At 44.4% G+C, this 20653-nt stretch overlaps 2 protein-coding genes across 4 annotated transcripts in view; one reads left to right on the plus strand and one right to left on the minus strand.

The window, feature by feature from the left end:
• The window catches only part of PITPNC1 (phosphatidylinositol transfer protein cytoplasmic 1), a 225825-nt gene that overhangs the window by 28889 nt on the left and 176283 nt on the right, over positions 1-20653 (plus strand). The gene's annotated exons all lie outside the window — the stretch shown is intronic.
• Positions 11651-12345, minus strand: LOC114504322 (thymosin beta-4-like). Its single transcript, XM_036033469.1, has one exon. It carries the CDS (start codon positions 11860-11862, stop codon positions 11728-11730), a length of 135 nt encoding a protein of 44 aa, XP_035889362.1. The 5' UTR covers positions 11863-12345; the 3' UTR covers positions 11651-11727.

Consider the following 20653-nt stretch of genomic DNA (forward strand, 5'->3'; position numbering starts at 1 on the left):
TGGGGAGCTGGGGCAGATGCAATATATTTCTGCCTAAACTCCTGGGCCCCTCCAGTCTGTTGTTGGGGTTCAGAGGTGCAGGGAGGCTGACGGACCTGGGTAGGGCCCTTTCATACTCGGGAAGTTCAGTTTTTGCTGTATCATAAACTGTGTGTGTGTGTATGTGTGTGTGTGTAATACATTGTTTATTCATTTAACTACCATACACCTCTTTTATTTATTCTACATCACCATTAAAGAGGAACCTATGTCAGTGACGTAAAATGCTTTAAAAGGAAGTTGCCCCCCCTATCCAGGACCCTCCTGGTTCTTCAGGCCAACGTGGTATCAGCCAGGAAAGCAGAGGCAGAGTTAACTTGATCCAGATATAACCCCTTGGTGGGCAGCCTTCCTGAGTCTTCTAAGGCCCGTTGCTCAACAGACGTGTCGTATTCAAAAGCCTGAATTGAATCAATTTTCTATAAAATTCTGGATGCCTGGATCATGTATAAGGGGGGACCCCCTCCAAAAAAAAAAACACCTGAAATTATCTTCTGAAGGGCAGGCCCCTTGTAGTACAGGCTTCTCCCACTAGGTGAGTGTTCTAGGAACCCATCTGTATCAGTGTACCAGCTGGTGTTGTGAGAGGCTGCGTTCGGCTTCATTGAATTTTTTTGAAGACTCGTTCGGCTTCATTGAATTTTTTTGAAGACTCTTCCAACACGTTTGCCCACTTCATGATGGGTGATTTACAAGTGCACCTGCCCACACTGCACTGACCAAAACACAACATGACCCCTGTGCCCCTCCCTCCCTATTCACCCTATCTTGCCCTGAGCGATGTTTTTTTGTTTCTCTGGATGAAAAAACTCTTCAAAGGGAAACATTTGCTGATGTGGAAGAGATGATACGAGAAAACGGCAACGCACTAAAAGGCATCAAAATCGATGAATTCAAAAACTTTTTAGAGCAGTAGGAAAAACGTCTCAGTAGGTGTACTGCATTAAACAGAGAGTACTTGGAAGGTGACTGAAATTTAAACATTTAAGAATAAATACACACTTTTTCATAAATAAATTCTGTTTTTTTGGGGGGTCGCCCTTTATATGTATCAATATTTGTACTTTTTAAGTAACTTCTTGTCAACTGTCCTGCTGATGGCATACCTTTGTGGCCAGTGCCATTGTAAACCACGCCCCTCCCGCCGGCTTCCCAGGGAGGGGAGTTCTGACTGACTGCACAGTCAGCGGGATGAGGCCATGTATTGGGGTATTCTCTTCTTGGGAAGAGTGTGTGTGTGTGTGTGAGAGAGAGAGAGAGAGAGAGAGAGAGAGAGAGAGAGAAAGGAATCTCCCTGACAGATGATTTGGGTCTCAAGGCACCGAGGCTCATGACCTCATTATCAGGAGGTGATTAGCCAACAGATTATGATCTCTTTATTGCTTTGTAGACTTTGTAAAGCTCCCCATACTTATTTTTATTAGAGACTAAATTTCTAACTTGCTCAGTTGGTTTGTATATGGCAGCGCTGCTCTGCCAGTCTTGGGAGAAGACAATTTTGCACTTACGTGGACTATCATAACTGAGTAAATAGTGACCTAAAATTACAGTGCAAGGCAATGGAATTGCAGTGTTTCATGTAGAAACTTCTTATCCCAAGAAAATTCCATTTTTCATTCTTTGGGTAGGTAGGCAGATTCCTCCCTGTTCTGTGAAACGGTCTTCCTGGAAGGGAGGAAACAAAAAGAAAGAAATCAGCAACTGAAGACGGCATCATTTTAGGAATGTGCTTGATTAATCGTGATGAAAATGAATGCCCTTGACCGGAGAACACAGATGCTGGTGGTGCCTTGGGTCGTGACCAGAGATCTCTCAGCCTGTCAGAACACAGGGCTAGCTTGGCCTTAGGAGGTAGCTAACTAGCTCCTTTCACGCCAGCCCGTCTGGCAAGGGGCAGAGAATGGCAACCTGTTGGCCCAGATTAAACTGGATTGAAATTAAGCGGACTGGCTTGCAACCATAGTAGAAGGTTGTTCAGGGGGAGGAGGAGAAGAGAGAGGAAAGATGTGAAAACAGAGAAGGATGGCAAGAGGAGGTTGGCAAAGACAAGCAAGTGCAGGGGGAAAGGAGGGGAAAGGTACCTATGGTGGAGAAGTGGACACTTACCAGTTGTTCCCTCAGCTCTGTCTCATTGGCATGAATTCTAGAAGATTCCTGTTTCTAGAGAAGAGCATGGATATGGTGCATTTCCCACTAAGACAGATTTCTATGCAGCAAACATCCCCGGTTGCTGTGCCAGACTCACGTCCTTCCCTGGGTTCTTGCCTCAGTCTCTGTGGATTCAGTGCATGCTTCAAACCTGCTGGGGACACCTTCTAGTTTTGACCTTAAAAATAATGTCAGAAAAAATCTGAGAAAGGAAGACACTCTTTTTTGTGAGTTACAGAGTAAACTGACTCATGAAAAAAAAATCTTTGTCCCAGAACAATCCACTCCTGGCTACACAGAAGGCACAGATTTATCGGAGATAAGTCATGCTCATTTTCCTTTGTGCTCAAGGGCCTGACATTAGTCTGTCTTTGATCCCTGGGGGGGGGCGGGCAGCAGGAAAGCAGTGCTTTTCAGGTTGAAGCTAAAAAGAGGCACTCTGTGGAAAGGAATATATTTTATTGATCAATGATTAGTCAATCTTTTTGTGATACTTTGTATTAAATATGATTTCAAAACCTTCAAAGGAAGGTTCTCGGGAATTACTAAGTCACAGCCTGTCGGCATGTTCCCAAGTGCAGCCAGAAGCATTGGCGCAAAAATTCCAGTGCGTGGCCAAGTTTCTGAATACTCGGGGGCACACCGAGATGAACCAGTCCATTTTCTATTTGTGTGTTTATTCCCATTGCCTCTCCTGACATGGAATATATTTTCTCACCATAAAAGCATTTAGTGTCTTGGTATTCAGGCTAATTTCCCAGCATCTCTTCTAATGAAACCAGTAGACCTCTACTTATACAGTCCATATGTCACGCAAGGAAATTCAGAAACACCTAATATAGGTCCTAATTCACAATGACATTACTAAGAATCTCACCATCCATGAATAATGCTTTACCCACGATGTTAACGAGAACCTACTCAGCACCAGTCTTGTTTGGGTGCAGAGGGGAAGATGGCACTTTGGGAGACCTCTGCGCCCCTCTCCGGGGCGGGCATCCTCCTCCCTTCCCGGTAGGCTGAGAGAAGGCTTTCTTCCTCAGGGAGCTTGTGAGAACTTGGCAGGGGGAGCAAGGACTGTTAGTTTTCACCCCGTGTTGGATTCATTCACACGTACAGCCCATATCCAGGGTTGTCTTTTATCTTGTTGCCAAAGACTTGGGAGCTGAGGACAGTGACTTTCGAGACCCATTCCCGTTGTTCCAGTCCCGCGGCGGAGTGCGTTGTGGCAGAGGCGCCAGGCTGCTCTCGTCCAGGTTATGGTTATGGCTGTTCTTACACTGCTTCGTAAGAAAAGCCCTACTCTTTCATGGTCTCGGGAAAGTTGCCTTAATTTTCTTGTGCCTTAGATTGCTTGCCTTCTTGAAGTGTGGCAAAGGTAAGTGTCATTCATCTAGTAAATAGTTATCAAGTTCCAGGAATACAGTGGTGAATGAGCCAGCTAGTCCTTCCTTCCTTGATGGGGCTCACCGTCTAGCAGGGCCTCGGCAATTAGAGACCTTCCAGAAATAACGTTGAGAGGCAGATCCCACATGTAGGCAACACCTCTGGCCAACAGGAAATGACCTTAAACTGACATTAAGATTCACAGTTGGAGAGGCGAGCCAGGAATCTGTGAACCCTCAGAACCCAGCTCGGCGAGCTGGCATAACTTGTAGGAAGTATGATTCAATCAGGACTGTGACACAGAAGGCCTAAGGCAAACCATCCGAAGACAGGCTGTGCCAATGTACGCTTCCAAAGAGTAGACGGGGAGGCAGAGAGAAAAACAGCACCTCCTGTGGCCTGTCCCACAAGAGAGGAGGTCACAGACCTTGGGCATCGTCTGTGGCACAGACCTCTGCCATGGTGCAGAGGTGGGGGAAAACAAAACAGGGCTTCGCAGTTAGGCTGAGCTTGAATTTCAGTTCTGCCAGTTTTTCCTAGGTGCTTGACCTTGGGCGAGTCCCTTCAACGATCTGAACTTCAGTGTGTTTATCTTTAAAAGTGGGCTGAGAAGTAGTGGTTGTGGGTACGCGTCTCAGTGTCTTGCGTGTGATGCGCATTCAGTAAATGTCAGGTCTGCTGTGAGAGATGGAGTTCTGGTTTGAACCCAGCCATGCCCTGATTCTGATACTCCCATGACTTCAGAATACTTGTTTGTTTAAAAAAAGACATATGAGAAAGAATTTAAGGAAGAACAGCGTTTTAATTGAACCACCGCTGAACTACTAACTGTTTTGATATGTTGAACAAAGTCCATTGATTCTTTGTGGAGGAGTGCTCTTTGTGGAGGAGTGTGAGTCAGGCGTCTGCATTATTAACTTGTTCTGAAGCTTTTCGTGGCAGATTGATTTTAAAAGTCCCCACTAAAACAGGGTTTTTGTTTAATAGAAATATTGTCAGAATGGCATTGAGATTTGGGTTTGGCTTTCAAATGATGCAGTACACGATGAATAAAGGTCTTTTCCCGACAGACACAAGAGTCTCCGTGTGCTGGGGAAACACTCCATCATCTCCCAGGGACTTTACCTGGGGCAGGTGATGCTTACCTGGAGAGCCAAGAACGGTGGTGACTCTCCACAGCGGGCTTTCTTTTCTTTCCTTTTATAAAAATTTAAAATATTTATTTACTTATTTATAGAGAGAGGTGAAGGGAGGGAGAGAAGTGTCAGTGTGAGAAACATGGACCAGTTGCCTTTTGTACACGCCCTGACGAGGGACTGAGCCCGTAGCCCAGGCATGTGCCCTGACCAGGAATTGAACCAGCAGCCTCTCACTTTGTGGGACAATGCCCAACCTCTCTGGTCAGGGCAGGCTTTCTTTTCTTCTCTAGTATTTTCAACTTACAGGGTTGCATGGCCCACTTGCGTTTGAATGAGACAGGCACGTGCCAGGTGTGTGTATGTGGGTCTGCGTCCTGTGGTTCAAAGGCAAAGTACAAAGAGAAGAAAGTTGCTAAAGAGGAGAGTTTCCGTGGCCCCAGATTTGTACCCTCCAACCTGGGGGGAACGCACGGCCCAGGCCACATGCGGACAGTTGCTGTGGCCCTTCGTAGGTGTCTTCATCCTCATTTGGATTCAGTGCTGGAACATCCAGATCGGTTTCAGAGAAGAGGTTTTGAGTAGATTCCTTGCAACCCTGAAAGTCACACTTGTCTGAAATTGGTTTAACACCAATCCAAATCCCACTGGCGTTCCTGTTACATCTTGCAGCTCTTTGTACACCCCTTTGTAAATGACCTCGGTAGAGAAAGAAGGGTCATTGTACAGGAAGAAGTGGCCACAGGTTTATTCAAGATGTCTCACCTGTTCGGGAGGCACATCGCTTCACCAGGAATCCTTGCTACGGGCCAGCTTTTTCTTAAAGGGCCACTAAGTAACTATTACTGGTTTGTGTGCCATAAGGGCACTGTCACAGAGGTTTTCAACCTTTTTCATCTCGTGGCACACATAAAGTAATTACTGAAACTCTGCAGCACACGGAGAAATATATATTTTACCGATCTAACACAATAAAAGGCATGATTTGGATTCATTCACATGAAATGGCTATTGTGTTGGTGTTGTCATGTTTTTTAATTTGACAAACTAATGGAAAAGAGGTCAGTGCCCCTAACTACATAGGCAGGTGTCGCATATCTTTAAAATTCTTGGGGCACGCCAGTTGAAAGTCGCTGCTCTATCACAGTCATTCACTCAGTTCTGCTGCTGTAGCTCCGCTGTGGACAGTAGGGTAGCAGAATGAGTGTGACTATGTAATAAAACTGCTTACTAAGTAGGTTGTTAGATTATCATAAACTTCCTGTATGCTTGTGACAGGAAGCTTTCTGTCAAACAGAAAGCTTGCTTTATGCTTTGAAATAAGAAACTCATTTGGATATAAATGTATAAATGTTTGCTGAGGGTGCCCATGTTTGATAGGAAACTGATTAATTGATGACGCTTGCATTCCTGTTCACTTTGAGGACCACTTTCCTGTGCCTGTGGGTCCTCAGCGCCACGTTCCACGCATCTCTCCTTTGTAGCATCACCAGTATGAGGTCCTTATATGTGTAATTCCCCCCACTGCTGGGGTGGTGCCATCCCAACAGACTTCCTAATCCTGCGTGAGTCTCCACAGTTCCCCCAGGAGAAGTTCTCCTGGTTGTGGGGGTGAATCCATGCTAACAGAGATGGGCTGTGAGGCATTATGAGGCCCTGGCTACTTTATTCCTTTCCCACAATTTTACTTTCTTACTATTAAAACCTCCTCTGATGCTCACAAGAGCACGTATGCTGGGTTTGCTGCATTTCAAAGTCATCCTTCGTTGTGCTTGAACATTGGCTCTGCCCCGAGCATGGCTGTGAACTGATTATTCTCACCAGGACCTGTTAACACAAATTCCATCACTCTCGGGGCTAAAAATAAACCACACTCAACACTTGGAAGCAAAATTCCAGGCAAATATATAATCTGATTTGATCTAATCTGTGTTGAAAACATTAATGGTAGAATTAGATGCTTACCTTTAAGATGGAAGATTGCGAAGTGGGTGAGTAAGGTGCTAAGAATCAATTCCGCCTATCAATCGATGTAATCAGAGATTGATGGATGTCTAAGCACCTGAAGTGACACTAGTTGGTCTTCTTCAAGGACGCCCCCCCCATTTGTGGCACACTGCCATTGAGGGTCAGTTTTCTATTTCAATCATGCCGCTCCATTAGAGGAGTTAGGAGTGTTTAGTGCCAGCATGTCTAGCTAGTGTCTGCATAATACAAAAACATGTGCTGCCTGGGAGGTACAAACGTCAGTTACAGTCATCAGTGAGTGACTGGATCATAGATGATTTTAAACTTTCTTCTTATAATTTAAGGAATATGTATTACCCTAAGAAAAACAGTACAAAGGCTTTTAAAGCTTGACTGTGACCCACAGTAAGAAGTTCATTTTATATTGAGACCCAGGACAAACATGCATTTATGATTTATGTTTTTAAATTTTTAGAGAAAAAGAGAAGGGGGAGAGAGAGAGAGACATCAGCTTGTTTTTCCACTTATTTATGCACTCATTGGTGGATTCTTGTGTGTGCCCTGACTGGGGATTGAATCCACCACCTTGGTGTATCAGGACGATGCTCCAGCCAACTGAGCTACCTGGACAGGGCCATACATATATGGCTTTTTTTGTTTGTTTATTTGTTTGTTTTTGATTTTAGAAAGAGAGGAAGGCAGAGAGGAAGAGATGGAGAGAAACATCAATGTGTGGTTGCCTCTCACAAACCCCCTACTGGGGACTTGGCCCACAACCCAGGCGCATTCCCTGACTGGGAATCAAACCAGCAACCCTTTGGTTTCTAGGCCAGCACTCAATTTACTGAGCCATACCAGCCGGAGCAGGATCATCTACTTTCTATGTTACAGAATAAGGATATTTAAAACATATACCATAAGCCCTGACTAGTGTGGCTCAGTTAAGCGCGTATTGTCCCATAACTGAAAGGTTGCTGGTTTCATTCCCCGTCAGGGCACATTCCAAGGTTGAGTGTCTGATCCCCCATTCAGGTGCGTTCGAGAGGCAACCAATCAGTGCCTCTCTCTTGAGTCAATGTTTCTCTCTCTTCTCCCTTCCTCTTTCTCTTAAAAAAAAAAAAAAAAGCAATGGAAAAATGACCTCGGGCCAGGATTAAAAAAAGTTGCCCTGTTATATTCTTTTATTAATTTCTCATTTAGAATTTTGTTTTTATGATTGGGGGGAATTTTCATGACAAAATACCCTTTTATGAAAGAATATTTAAACATGAAACATTAGGAGGGTTACAATTTCAGGATTCAAATAGTGAATATATTCACCTTTATGAAAACAGACTACACTTGCTTTGTGTTTTCTGTTGGCAATGAACCTGGGTAAACGTTGTGGCATGACAGCGCTTAGGAGTGATCCGTGTAGCCCCAAGAGCGTTGCTCTGGAACAGCACCATTTCGTTCCCAGCTCTGAATCCCATCTACTTCGTGGGGCACGGGGGCGCTGTTGCTTTTCTGAAGCTTATTTTGCCTGTCTGGGAAAGGGGTACCTTTTAGGTGTAAAGATAAGATTTATGAAGAGTTTAAGACAGTTCCAGGCACAGAGGAGTTAATAGGTGTTAGCATCTCAGGATCATTAACTCTCTCTGCTGCTTGGTGATCTGAAAACTAGGACAGTTGAAAGAAGTTCATCGTGTGTTTCAACTTAGAATGAAATGTTCCTTTAACAATCGTTAATATGAACAACACTTCTTTTAGAGTTTGCTGTCTTGTCTTACCCTCAAGCTTTACCCCTCTTCCCACCTTTTCTCCCATCTTTTAACCTGTCTGCCTCCTTATGCCATCCTTCATGACGGGGACCAAGCTTGTCCAGCAGTTTGGTTTTAGGGTGCAATTAGAACATAGTACAGTGAGTTTGCAGTTTTTAAGTTGTGGTTTTGGCTAGAGAGGACTTGGACATTGAGTGGAATACTATGAATAAAGAAAGGATGTGCTTAAAATAGATCTCATGCGCCTTCTGTTTAATTACATGGTGATTTGTAAAACAGACTAGTTTCTGTGGTCTTGAATACTAATAGAGATCTGTCCCTTAACACAACTGATCCTAGAAGCACAAACATGGGGATATGCATAGTTGACACATCCCTCCACACATGACGTCTCCATGGGCTCCACACGCGTCACTTGGAAAACCTTTTCTCGTTTTTCTACGAGTCACGAGTTTTTTGACAATGGACTGTATGCTTATTTCTTTAGCAGCATATTTAGAGTCTCTTCTATTTTCAGTTTTAGAAGGCACTGACCACACCCACACTACCTCCGATTTCCCCAGTGGTTAGCCATCCTGGAAAACTCCAGGAAGCGCTCTCTCTCTCTCTCTGGGACTCTCAGGAAGTGAGCTGCGTGTACCTGATAAGGAAGGTTTACCAAAATCATGCGAATCTTCCTAGAGTGTTTTCTGTAATAATAGCTAATGTTTTTGTGGGCTTGCTATATTCTAGAAAATTTTGTTACAGGTTTTGTGAACATCTCATTTAATCATAAAAAAAAAGATAAATACCTCTCTCTGCCTTGATTCCGTGAGAGATCTTTGTCAGTATCAGCTGTTACATAGAGTGAGTGCATTCTGCCTTTGGCTTCCAGGTGTGCGGGTCTGTGCTCGCTGAGCTCACCGCTGGTTATGGAGTGATTATTGTGTGTCACGCGGGGCTCTGGGCACTGCACATACACACCAGTGACTGGGACAAACGCCCTGCCCTCAGCAGGAAGGGGAACCCAGACAGTAAAGTAAACTTACAAAACATACGAATGGAATGTCAGGGATTGATAAACAAAGCAGGATAAAGGGACAGCTTGTGGGGATGGGGAGGGTGATGGGGGAAGGCCTTTGATAAGGTGACACTTGAACTGAGACCTGAATGAATTGTGGGAGCAAGACTTGCAGATATTTGGCCAAAGAGCCATTTGCTTCTTTAGTTGTTTTGAATAGTTGTCCCTCTTCTGCTTTTTGTAATTTTTCTGTCCCCTCTTTGCTGTCAGTGTCAGAAATGGGCCTAGTCGATCCCAGACCAAGGGAAGCCAGTGGGGAGCAGAGCTACACGTACGGAGCAGAGAATGTAGAGGTCTTAGCCGCAGACTGAGGGAACAGGTCTGGACACGTAGGAGTTTGCATCTTTCTAGAGTGCAACAGGGACATAGGCACATAGAACCAGGGTTGCAGATTGAAGTGAGCTGCAGCTGCTGGACTTATGCTCACACCTTAGCTATGGGGCCAGGGTCCTCTGTCCCCTCCCTGTGCTCACATAGGATGACCGGAAACAATCTCTCTGCATATGTTGATTGCCCCCTCTGCCTGGTAACTGAGCAGCAAAGGGAAGCTCCCACCCACATGCAACAGAGTTTCCTCTCCCAGCCCCCACAGAGCTATTATTATATAACCTTTATATGCCTCTTGGCCAAGAGCTGCCATCTGTGTTTGGGAGGCAGGCTAGAAGTCCAAAGCACAGATCTACGACCACCCGGTTTGACCTTTGCCTTCCCTTGGGCAAGTTGTTTAACCTCAGTGACTTCATCTGTAAAATGAGAATGGTAAGAACACCTGCCCTGTAGGATTGTTGTGAAGATAAAATCTACCCAACAGTGTCTGGCCTCTTAAGTTTTACTGCTGTCGACAAGTCTGTATGCCCTCACTATACTGCGAACCCCTCCAGGCAAGCCCCTGTTCTCGTGGGGCTGACATTCTACTGGAGGAGACAGACTGTAAATAAGCAAATACAGAAGTAAATTATTTTAGATAGTCTTAAGTGCAAGAAAAATCAAATTAGGGTAATGCAGTCAAGTGACCTAAGTTGTGCTGGGGTGCAGGTGCTATTGCAAATAGGATGGACGAAGAAGGCTTTTCCAAGGACTTAACATTTGAACAATAGTCTGAGCCAAATGACAATCTGGAGGACAGCCGTCCAGACAAGGGGGAAGCTTCTAGTGCTGGAGTGACCTGGTTGTGTTTGCACAGGGAGATGTGTGAAGGTAAAGCTGTGTGTGCCAGGAGCACAGCGGAAGATATCAAGGCAAGGGCAGGAGAAGGAAGGAAAGTTGGTGGGGGGTAGGAGGGTGCAAAAGGGCAGACCGGGCTGAGGCCCAACCAGGAATTTGGGACATGGCCTTCTTACAAAGGGAGCCACTGAGAGTTACAGGCAGGGGAGTGATATAATTTGTGCCTCTTTGCCATGTGCAGAGTCAAGGTCAGAGTGGGGACAGGGATAAAAGTTGGGGGTGACTTGGACTTCTGGGCATGCGAAATAAAGGGAACTTGTTCTGATGGCCTTCTGTGTCATTGGTTGAGTCAATATTCCAATACAGAATCAACATTTGTGTCTACCTGCAGCCTCAGAAGTGACCCTGTTTGGAAATATGGACTTTGCAGATGCAGACTAGTTGAGGGTCTTGAGAAGAAACCACTCTAGATGTAGGACAGGCCTAAATCCAATGACTGGTGTCCTTTGAAGAAGAGAAGGCACAGTGACGCAGAACAGGTGGCCGTGTGAAGATGGAGGCAGAGATTGGAATTAATGCATTTGCAAGCCAAGGAGGCCTGGGACCACTGGAAACAGGAAGAGGCAGAAAGGGTTCTTCCCCAGGGCCTCCAGGCCCTGCCAACACCTTGATTTTGTACTTGTAGCCTTCAAAGCTGAGGGAATAGTTTTCTGTTGTCTTTTTTTTTCAGGTTTTAAAACTTTTTACTTGTATAGTTAAAAAATTGTACATTCCAATAATTATAATTATTTTAACCACACACAAAAAGGAGCCCTCTGATTAAACTGCATTTTACAGCCTGCATGACACCTTGGACCAGGTTGGTTTTTACTCCAGATTTCACTGTTGTCCTACCAGCTTCTTCCTTCACCAAGTTCTTCTTCTTCACCGTCAGTGGTTCTCTGATGTGAAGAGGGGCAGTGCAATCATTTACTCTTCGCATCTCACAAAGTTAAAAAGCTAAAAGAATTAAAATAAGAAGGCAATGCTTGTGGTGTGTACTGTGCATATTGATGATGTGCCCTCATTAGGATTTGCCTACTTGCTTCACGTGTTCAATCATTTCTTTGGAAAGCAGTAGATTTTTCTTTTGCATTTCTGTCTTCTTCAGTTCTGATTTATCAGATCTCTCAATCTTGGCCACAGCGGGTTTGTCACACATGTTTGAGGAAGAAGCAGAGTGAGGTGCACCTACAAGAAGAGTCCAGTCTGCTCAGTGACCGCCACCAAGTCAATTTCTTTTGTCTTTAAGCCACATGGTTTGTGGTACTTTGTTACAGCAGCCGCTGGAAACTAATATGTATACCTTCCAAGGGTCTCTGTTCTCTTAGGAGATTTGCACTGGGGGTCGGGGTGAGGGGCAAGGTCTCATCAGGAGCTTTGGTAGCTCTGTAGACCTTAAAGTCAGGGAGGGTAGTCTTACCTGGAACTGAGGGAGCTCAGAGGAGGTTTCCGATGAACGTTGATTGAGTGAACAAATGAATGAATGAATGGGCCTTAGACTGGGCCGTGCCTGGGAGTCATTGAATCGCCCCAGCCATGACAATTACAGTTGACAGTCTTCAGGTCTCGGCCCTGTTTGACAGTGTACCCCTTCTGCTATGTGCCTTCTAAGCTCCTGCAGGTTAAGCAACCAGATTAAGGTCTTTGTTAGAATATCTTTGGTTGAAGCAGACAGAGTCCCTCCCTAAGTGAGTACCTAAGTGACTTTGTAGAAATTTGTGGATTTTAGAATCTGGACTTTTTAAACGTTGGTTTTCTGAGCTCGGAAGTAATTTTTCTTTCCTCCCTTTAGCTGTTCATTAGATAGGTCAGGTGGAGAAGTGGAGAAGTAATCCAGCAGCATAATCCTGTGCCCCAGCAACAAAAATCAGCCCTGCTGCCAGCTTGCTACTTACTCTTCCATTTTTTAGAGTTGAAAGTGCTGAAAAGGGAGAGGAATCTCCAGGCCACAAAAATTTAATTTTATTGTAATCCTACCAGAGGTCCACCCCCTCTGCTCCTATAAATTTCTCTTGGCCTGTCCGGCAGAAAGTGTACTTGGATTGAAATAAAGACCTTTTTTATTTTTTTTTTAAATTAAGCTAATGTACTGTGCTCTTTTCCATAAAACACTGGTCCAACTGGCAATGCTCTGTTGTTGGGCTCCTGTCTGTCTCAGGACACCTGGCCCTTTGTCTTGGTGATACAAATTCCTGGTTGTGTCTGGACACACAGTAAGCGCTGAATGAATGCTTCTTTAATTGAAATCAGGACTGATGTTGCAATAGTTTGTTTGCACTGTAAAGAAGCATCCGATTTGCTTAGGAAATTGGCCAGTATGTGTACCTACACCCCATGTCAATTTCGGTGTCAGTTTCTCTTCTGTGTAATTGATGAGCCTCCTAATGTTGATTTAAAAAAAAACAAGCTTTGTATTTAGTTAAAAAAAATACAGAATAAGAGTCATAACAGCCATGTTTGCTGTTGGCATGGTGGTTACCCTCCTCATACTTGTGTATGTCATAACAATACCACATTTGTAGAAACAAAAGTTTAGAAAGAAAAAGGATGACTTTTCTCCCTCCAGCTATCAGTGACAAGCTCAGCCCATTGTATTTATTTCATTTTGTATCTGGTAAGAGGGCTCAGAGACAGTGCTGTGAAGCAGACGTGTGAAGATGTTATCATAACAAAAGCTTATAAAAATATGTTATCCAGCTTTAGGTCAGGGGGTATGACATTACCCTTAGACACTTCCTTTTTGTGTCCTTGAATATAATTATGGATAGCATGAAACATTTTAAAGATTTTGTTTATTTATTTTTAGAGAGGGGAAGGGAGGGAGAAAGACAGGGAGGGAAACATTGATCAGGCACCTTCTGCACATGCCCCAACCCGTGATGGAACCCGCAGTCCAGGTATGTGACCTGACTGGAATGGAACCTTTTGCTTTGTGCATGATGCCCAATCATCTAAGCCATACCAGCCAGGGCGATAGCGTGGAATTTTTTGCCTCCATTTTCCAATTTACCACCTTTTACCACATTAAAAATTTTCTTGTATTTATTGATTTGAGAGAGAGAAACATCAATGTCATTCCACTTATTTATGCATTCATTAGTTGATTCTTTCTTATATTATATTTTATTGATTATGCTATTATAGTTGTCCTGATTTTTCCCCTTTTGCCCTCCTCCATCCAGCACCCCTACTCCCTCAAGCAATCCCTCCACCATTGTTCATGTCAATGGGTCATTTGTATAAGTTCTGTGGCTACTCCATTTCCTATACTGTACTTTACATCCCCATGGCTATTCTGTAACTACCTATTTGTACTTCTTTGTCCCCTCACTTCTTCAACCATTCCCCCACAACCATCTGGCAACCATCAAAATGCTCTCTGTACCCATGACTCTGTCTCTGTTGTTCTTGTTTGCTTATTTTCTTTAGATTCAATTTTTGATGATATGTATTATTTTTGCCATGTTATTGTTCATAGTTTTCATCTTCTTTTTCTTAAATAAGTCCCTTTAACATTTCATATGGTAATGGTTTGGTGACGATGAACTCCTTTAGTTTTTTCTTATCTGGGAAGAAGCTCTTTATCTGCCCTTTGATTCTCAGTGATAGCTTTGCTGGGTAGAGCAATCTTGGCTGTAGGTCTCTGCTTTTCATGACTGAATATTTCTTGCCAATCTTTCTAGCCTGCAAAATTTCATTTGAGAAATCAGTTGACACTCCTATGGGAACTACCCTGTAGGTAACTACCTGCTTTTCTCTTGCTGTTTTTAAGATTCTATCTTTATTTTTAAACTTAGGCATTTTAATTATGATGTGTCTTGGAGTGGGCCTCATTGCATTCATCTTGATTGGGATTCTCTGTGCTTCCTGGACTTGTATATCTATTCCTTCACCAGATTAGGGAAGTTTTCTTTCATTATTTTGCAAATAGATTTCCAATTTCTTGCTTTTTCTCTTCTCCTTCTGGTACCCTTATGATGTGAATGTTGGACCTCTTGAAGTTGTCCCACATGCTATGTATACTATCCTCATTTTTTTTGGATTTTTTTGTTCCAACTGGTTGTTTTTTGCTACCTTATGTTCCAGACCATTGATTTGATTCTCAGTTTAATCCACTCTACTGGTGTTTCCCTGTAAATTGTTCTGTATTTCAATTAGTGTATATCCTTTGTTTCTGACTGGATCTTTATTATGCTGTTGAGATCTTCACTAAGTTCTTTTTAAAATTTTTTAATTTTCTTTTTAAGTCCTTTAAAGATTTATTAATTTATTTTAGAGAGAGGGGAAGGGAGGGAGAAAGAGAGAGAGAGAAACATTGATGTGTGGTCACCTCTCACAAGCCCCCAACCGAGCACCTGGCCTGCAACCTAGGCATGTTCCTTGACTGGGAATTGAACTGGTGACCCTTTGGTTCATAGGCCGGTACTCAATCCACTTAGCCATACCAGCCAGGGCTAGATCCTCACTAAGTTCTTGAGCATCCTTATAACCAGTATTTTGAACTCTGCATCTGATAGATTGCTTATCTCCATTTTGTTTAGCTCTTTTTCTGGGGTTTTGGTCTGTTCTTTCCTTTGGGCCATGTTTCTTTGTCTCCTCATTTTAGCAGCCTCCCTGTGTTTGTTTCTATGTATTAGGTGGAGCTGCTATGACTCTGTGTCTTGGTAATGTGGCCTAATGTAGTAGGTGTCCTGTAGGGTCCAGTGGCATAGCCTTCCCTATCACCCAAGCTAGGTACTTGAGGTACGTCCTTCTTGTAGGCTGAGTACACCCTCCTCTTGTAGTTGAGCCTTGGTTGCTGTTGGCAGGTGAATGGGAGGGATTTACCCAGGCCAGTCAGCTACAAGGATTGGCTGTGACCATGTACCATCAACCTCTGCCCTCTGTGGAGGATCAGCTGTGCAGGGGCAGGGTGGTGGTCCTCTGACATGGTCCGTAGCTCTTCACTGGGTGCACTCACTGGCTCTGGGTATCCCAGGTGGTGCAGGACAAGGTCAGCCCCCACCTCTGTTTTGCCTAGGGCCCCCCTGCCTGAGCTATAAAGCAATCTGAGATATCAGCTACTTGTGCTGGGCTTGGAGATTTCCAGGTGAAGCCAAGCTGTGAATCTAGGCTGGCTGCTGCTAGTGTCAGACTGAAGCCAGCTGTTTCTGGCTTGAGATGATTTAGGAGGTTGTATAGTTTGAGCCAAGAGCAGCCATTCATATGGAAAAGCAGCTTGGGTGGATCTGTAAGTTGGGTGGAGTGTAGTCTCCAGGAATCTCTAAGGCAGGTCAAACAGGGTTAGCCTGGTTGTTGGAGTCTCAAATATGGCACCAGCCTGCTGCCTCTGTGGCTTTGCAGGGGGAGGGCTCAGAGAACGGAAAATGAGTAGTGTTCACCTTGATGCCAGACACTTCAGCTTCTCCCGGTATACCACTGGTGCCCTTCAAGCCACCACCCCAGTGCTGGAGCTCACAGGGAGTGAGTCTGAGTAGGTGAGTCTGTGTGTGGGTTCTTGAAGGGGAACTGCTTGAGACTCCAGAATTTCTTCCTTTGACTTGAACTCCATTGGTTTTTGCAGCCATAAATTTTGGAGACTTATCTTCTTGGCACTGGAACCCTGGGCTGGGGCCTAGTGTGGGGCTTGGTCTCCTTGTTCCCAAGATATTCCACCTAAACTTCTATCCATCACACATGGGTGAGGGACCTTGTCTGTGGCCCTCCTACCAAACTGGATGGATGTCGTTTCTTTAATTCCATTGTTGTCAGTCAGACTTCCGTTCAACTCGATTTCTGATGGTACTAAGTGGTGGTTGTTCTATATTTTATTTGTAATTTTGATGTTGTGGTGTGAAGAGACGAGCCCACACTGCCATCTTGACGAGAAGTCTCTTCATTGGTTGATTATTGTGTGTGCCCTGACTGGGGCCTCCTTTGCTACATTTCTTGCTTATAAATATCCCAGCCAATGAGTTTCTTTCTGAATAAAGAAACAGGATAAAGGAAAAAACAAAATGAACAACAACAAAAACAAAAGAACAAAAAAAAACCAAGTAGAGAAAGAAAAAATGAAAACCTCTTTCCCAGGGGGCAGTAACTTTGGATGTAAAACTTACGAGGCAGGCTAGCAGGAGGCAGGGAAAAGTCTGCTGGGAGCGAGAGCTGCTCTGCAGATTCCATTCAGGTTGTCACAGGTCCGCTGTGCCTGGCGCAGAGCCAACTAGGCCAAGACACGCCCTTTGGGTGCAGAATTGAAGGGAGCACCAAAAAACTCAATAATTGCAATGAATAATATTTTAATACATTGTTTTTAAAATCATAATTAATGCAAAATACTTTATGATGAACAAAGTAGCAAACTGTTCAAGTCAGGAACTGACCCTGCCCTGGAAACTCAGCCTCATTCACTTCCCTCTAACCAAAAGTAAGGTCACTGAGATCTGCAAAGGAAAGGTTTCTCATTCCTTTAAGCATGGTTTAGCTCCGGCTTTTAATTCTCACCGTGTTAGGACCAGCTGCGTGACTTCAGGCAAATAACATCTCTAAGCTTCCTTTTGTCAAGTGAATATAATGGTTTCCTTTGCAGGGCTTTGGTGTGGTTGAAAAATTAAGCCTGTGATGCACTGGGCACATCGTAGATGCCTGATAAACAGTGGTCTTAAATAATTCGTAATTGTTCACAAAGAATTAAGTTTTCTGGGAGATCCAAGCAGGTACCACCTATAAGCTCATGAGTCAGTTGCACATCTGTCAGGGTTCACACAGCTTGGTTTTCACTTTATAGGATGAACATAGCCTGTGCCAGGGCTCTGAACTCGCATACATCCGTTCAACTGCTAAGTAACCGATTTCCTGTTAAGCCACAGCTCCTTGCCTGGGTCTGGCCACACATTGCAAGCTGTCAACTTTGTACTGTACCTCCCTCTCAGCCTTCTGACACCTTCTAGAGGTTGGGTTTTAGCGACTTTTATTTATGAAGAACTACCCCTCCTCCAGGCATTATGAGTCTCTTAAGCGCATTTCCACACCTGATGATTCATCTAGATGACGCCTCGCCCCATTGTCACTTGAACTATCCTCAGTCCTGAGCTGGCCTCTGATTTGCTTTGCAGACATGGGGCCATGTCCTTATCACCTAAGACTGAAGGTAACACGGGCAGGCTAGAGAGAGCGAGGTCGGGGTCTAGTTAATATTTGATACAGAAAACTGGAAAGCAGCTCGGCTGTGCTCTCCAATTGCACAAAGCAGGGGAAACACCAATTTTGTCAGCTTTTCTTCTAATCTGATAGCTGCAAGGACCATAAAGCTGAACCCCAGTTACTGTTCTCCCTAGACCTAAGGGTGCAAAATGAAATGGGAGAACAATAGGAGAGTGTCATCTAAATAACTTATTAGTGTTTGGGGCTCATAGTCATTATTAATGGTTCATATGTTTTGAATATTCACTGCTTCTCCCTGCTCTTCATCGAGAGGCTATATGAAGTAGGAACTATACATTTCTGGCTTCAGTTGTGTGTGCTTTGGATTTAAGTTCTTTTTTCCACCTAATTATTTATTTTTAAATATTTTTAAAAAGACTTTATTTATTTATTTTTAGAGAGAGGAGAAAGGAAGGAGAAAGGGAAGGAGAGAAACATCAATGTGTGGTTGCCTCTCACACACCCCCAACTGGGGTCCTGGCCTGCAACCTGGGCATGTACCCTGATTGGGAATTGAACCCGGCCTCCCTTTGGTTTGCAGGCTGGCACTCAATCCACCAAGCCACACCAGCCAGGGAATCCACCTAATTTTTTAATAGGAACTCATTGAGCTGGGTGCAACATGATTTTAAAAAAATAAAATTAAGTTAAAAAGGACTAGGAGAATGGTATTTCTGCCCCAGAAACACTTAGGTAGTTGGGTAGAGTAAATTCAGCTTAACATGAACCTTAAGGTCCACACTCCTGCGTTTCCACGGTCTCTCATTTCTGCCCTTGAGATGTTTGAATCTGGTGTCTCCTCTTTAACCCTAGGGGCGTGTGCTCTTGCTTTAAGGGCGGTCCCTCCCCATGTCTCCCCATCTCTTGCAGAGTCCCGCTACCCATGTTGGAGCCCAGTGCAAACAAAACTGTGTGCCCCTGTATGTGCTCATCAAAATATCCTCCCATGTGGTGACCCAAGTGGGAAAAGTTAATAAAAGCTCTACAATTAAAAAAAATACAACTATATATAAAGCGTCATATATGTCCCATCTGTTCCCATATCATTGTCAACCCTCATAAATCCACCCAGTGGTGGGGGGTGGGGACGGGAGGTGGGTTGGGGTTTCCAGTTACATAGTAAGGGAGGGCCGTAAACAAACAGCAACAGCCTGTCTTTATTTACAATTTGGGTTTTTTTTATTCTGGATTTTTTTGCATTAATCTTGATTTCTAAAAAGTATTGCATTTAAATGTAATATTTATCTGGATAATTGAGTTTTGGGCGGCCCTTTAAATCTGGCACCTCATCCACCCTGACCCTGGCTGTGGTCGCTCCCTGCTGTCAGCTGCACAGCTGCCAGGTACCTTCCTGACAGACCGACAGTGGTTCCCTGTTGATTTCTGATGGCCTAAGAGGTCAAATCCAGACCCCTTGGTTTGGCTTTGGCCCCTTCAGAGTCTGACCCCCATTTATGTCACCAGGGCACCCCCCCCCCTTCACATCTGCCCCTTTGTGCCCCTGTCCCTAAACTCCTTCACCTAACATGTCTGTCCCTGCTGAGCTTTTGAGCTCCATCTGGACACCACTCCTGACTGGGCTACTTTTGGGGCTCCCCAGGCCGGCTTAATGACTCTGTTTTCCCACAGGAAATTGTTTCTACTCAGTTCCTATCTTGCCTGTTTTGCACTCACTATTTTCCACTGTGATTTATCTGTTTACCTGTGTCCCCAGTTACACTGCCAGCTCCTTGAGGAGAACAACCAGGGCTTTCCATGTCAAATGAATAAAGAATACAATAGGATAAAGGGGAAAAGGCCGTGACAGCAACAATGAAATAATTCATGAAAAAGCAGTACTCTGCAGAGAGGACACTGGTGTTACAGTCAGGAGGTCTTGCGTTCAAATCTAGGCTCTGTCACTCGCTAGCTTCTGGCCACTCATTATTTTCAGGTTTTCACTGTGGAAACTCAAACATAAGCAGAAGTGGAGAGAACCTCGTATGAACCCATATGTCCCCATCCTCCTACTAGGACAGGCGGCTCCTGGCCATTCCTGTGCCTGCAACGCTGCTCCCTCTGCCTCCATCCATAGGTTATTTTGAAGCAAATCCCAGACAACGTATTATCCGATATGTCAATATTTCAGTAAGAACATTGAACTTAATCGACTGCAGACTTGCTATTGACCACGTGCAAAGAAGAGCTTGCAAGGAGTTGGGATCATGGATGGGTCACAGAGAGGCTCTTTGAGGGAAGTCCTGAAGGATGAATATGGATTTTGGCAAAGAAGGTTTGAAAGTGGGGAGCTGTAGGTCGTGTGTGCTGCACGTGGGCGGCAGATTGTTTTAGCTGGAACCAAGGGCAGGGTAGGGAATAGCAAATGGAAGGAAATTGTAGGTGTGGGACAGAGAGGGGGCTAGCCCCTTGATGCTTTAGAGGCAGCCTTTTGGCTGGGAATCTGATACTTTATGTAACAGTGTGTTACTTTGAAGAGTTGCACTCACAATTGTGACATGGCGCTGAAGACAGTGGTAATATTCAAGCTCTGTTTCTCAAGGCACTTTGCTAACAGGGGAAGAAATTGTGACAGGCACATTTAAAGAAACTAGAGCCTGTACCAACCACCAGGCTTTACTTGGGAGACAAGAGCTCACTTTTCCATGCTCAGCCCTACATAACTAAGTTGACCTGGCAACTGTGCATTTTATCCTGTTGGGTTTAATCCTTAGTATGAATAACAGAGCGAAGCTTTGTTATTTGTGGGAGTGGATTTCTGCTGCTAGGAG

The sequence above is a fragment of the Phyllostomus discolor genome, chromosome 8 (assembly GCF_004126475.2).
Source record: "Phyllostomus discolor isolate MPI-MPIP mPhyDis1 chromosome 8, mPhyDis1.pri.v3, whole genome shotgun sequence".
Lineage (NCBI taxonomy): Eukaryota > Metazoa > Chordata > Mammalia > Chiroptera > Phyllostomidae > Phyllostomus > Phyllostomus discolor.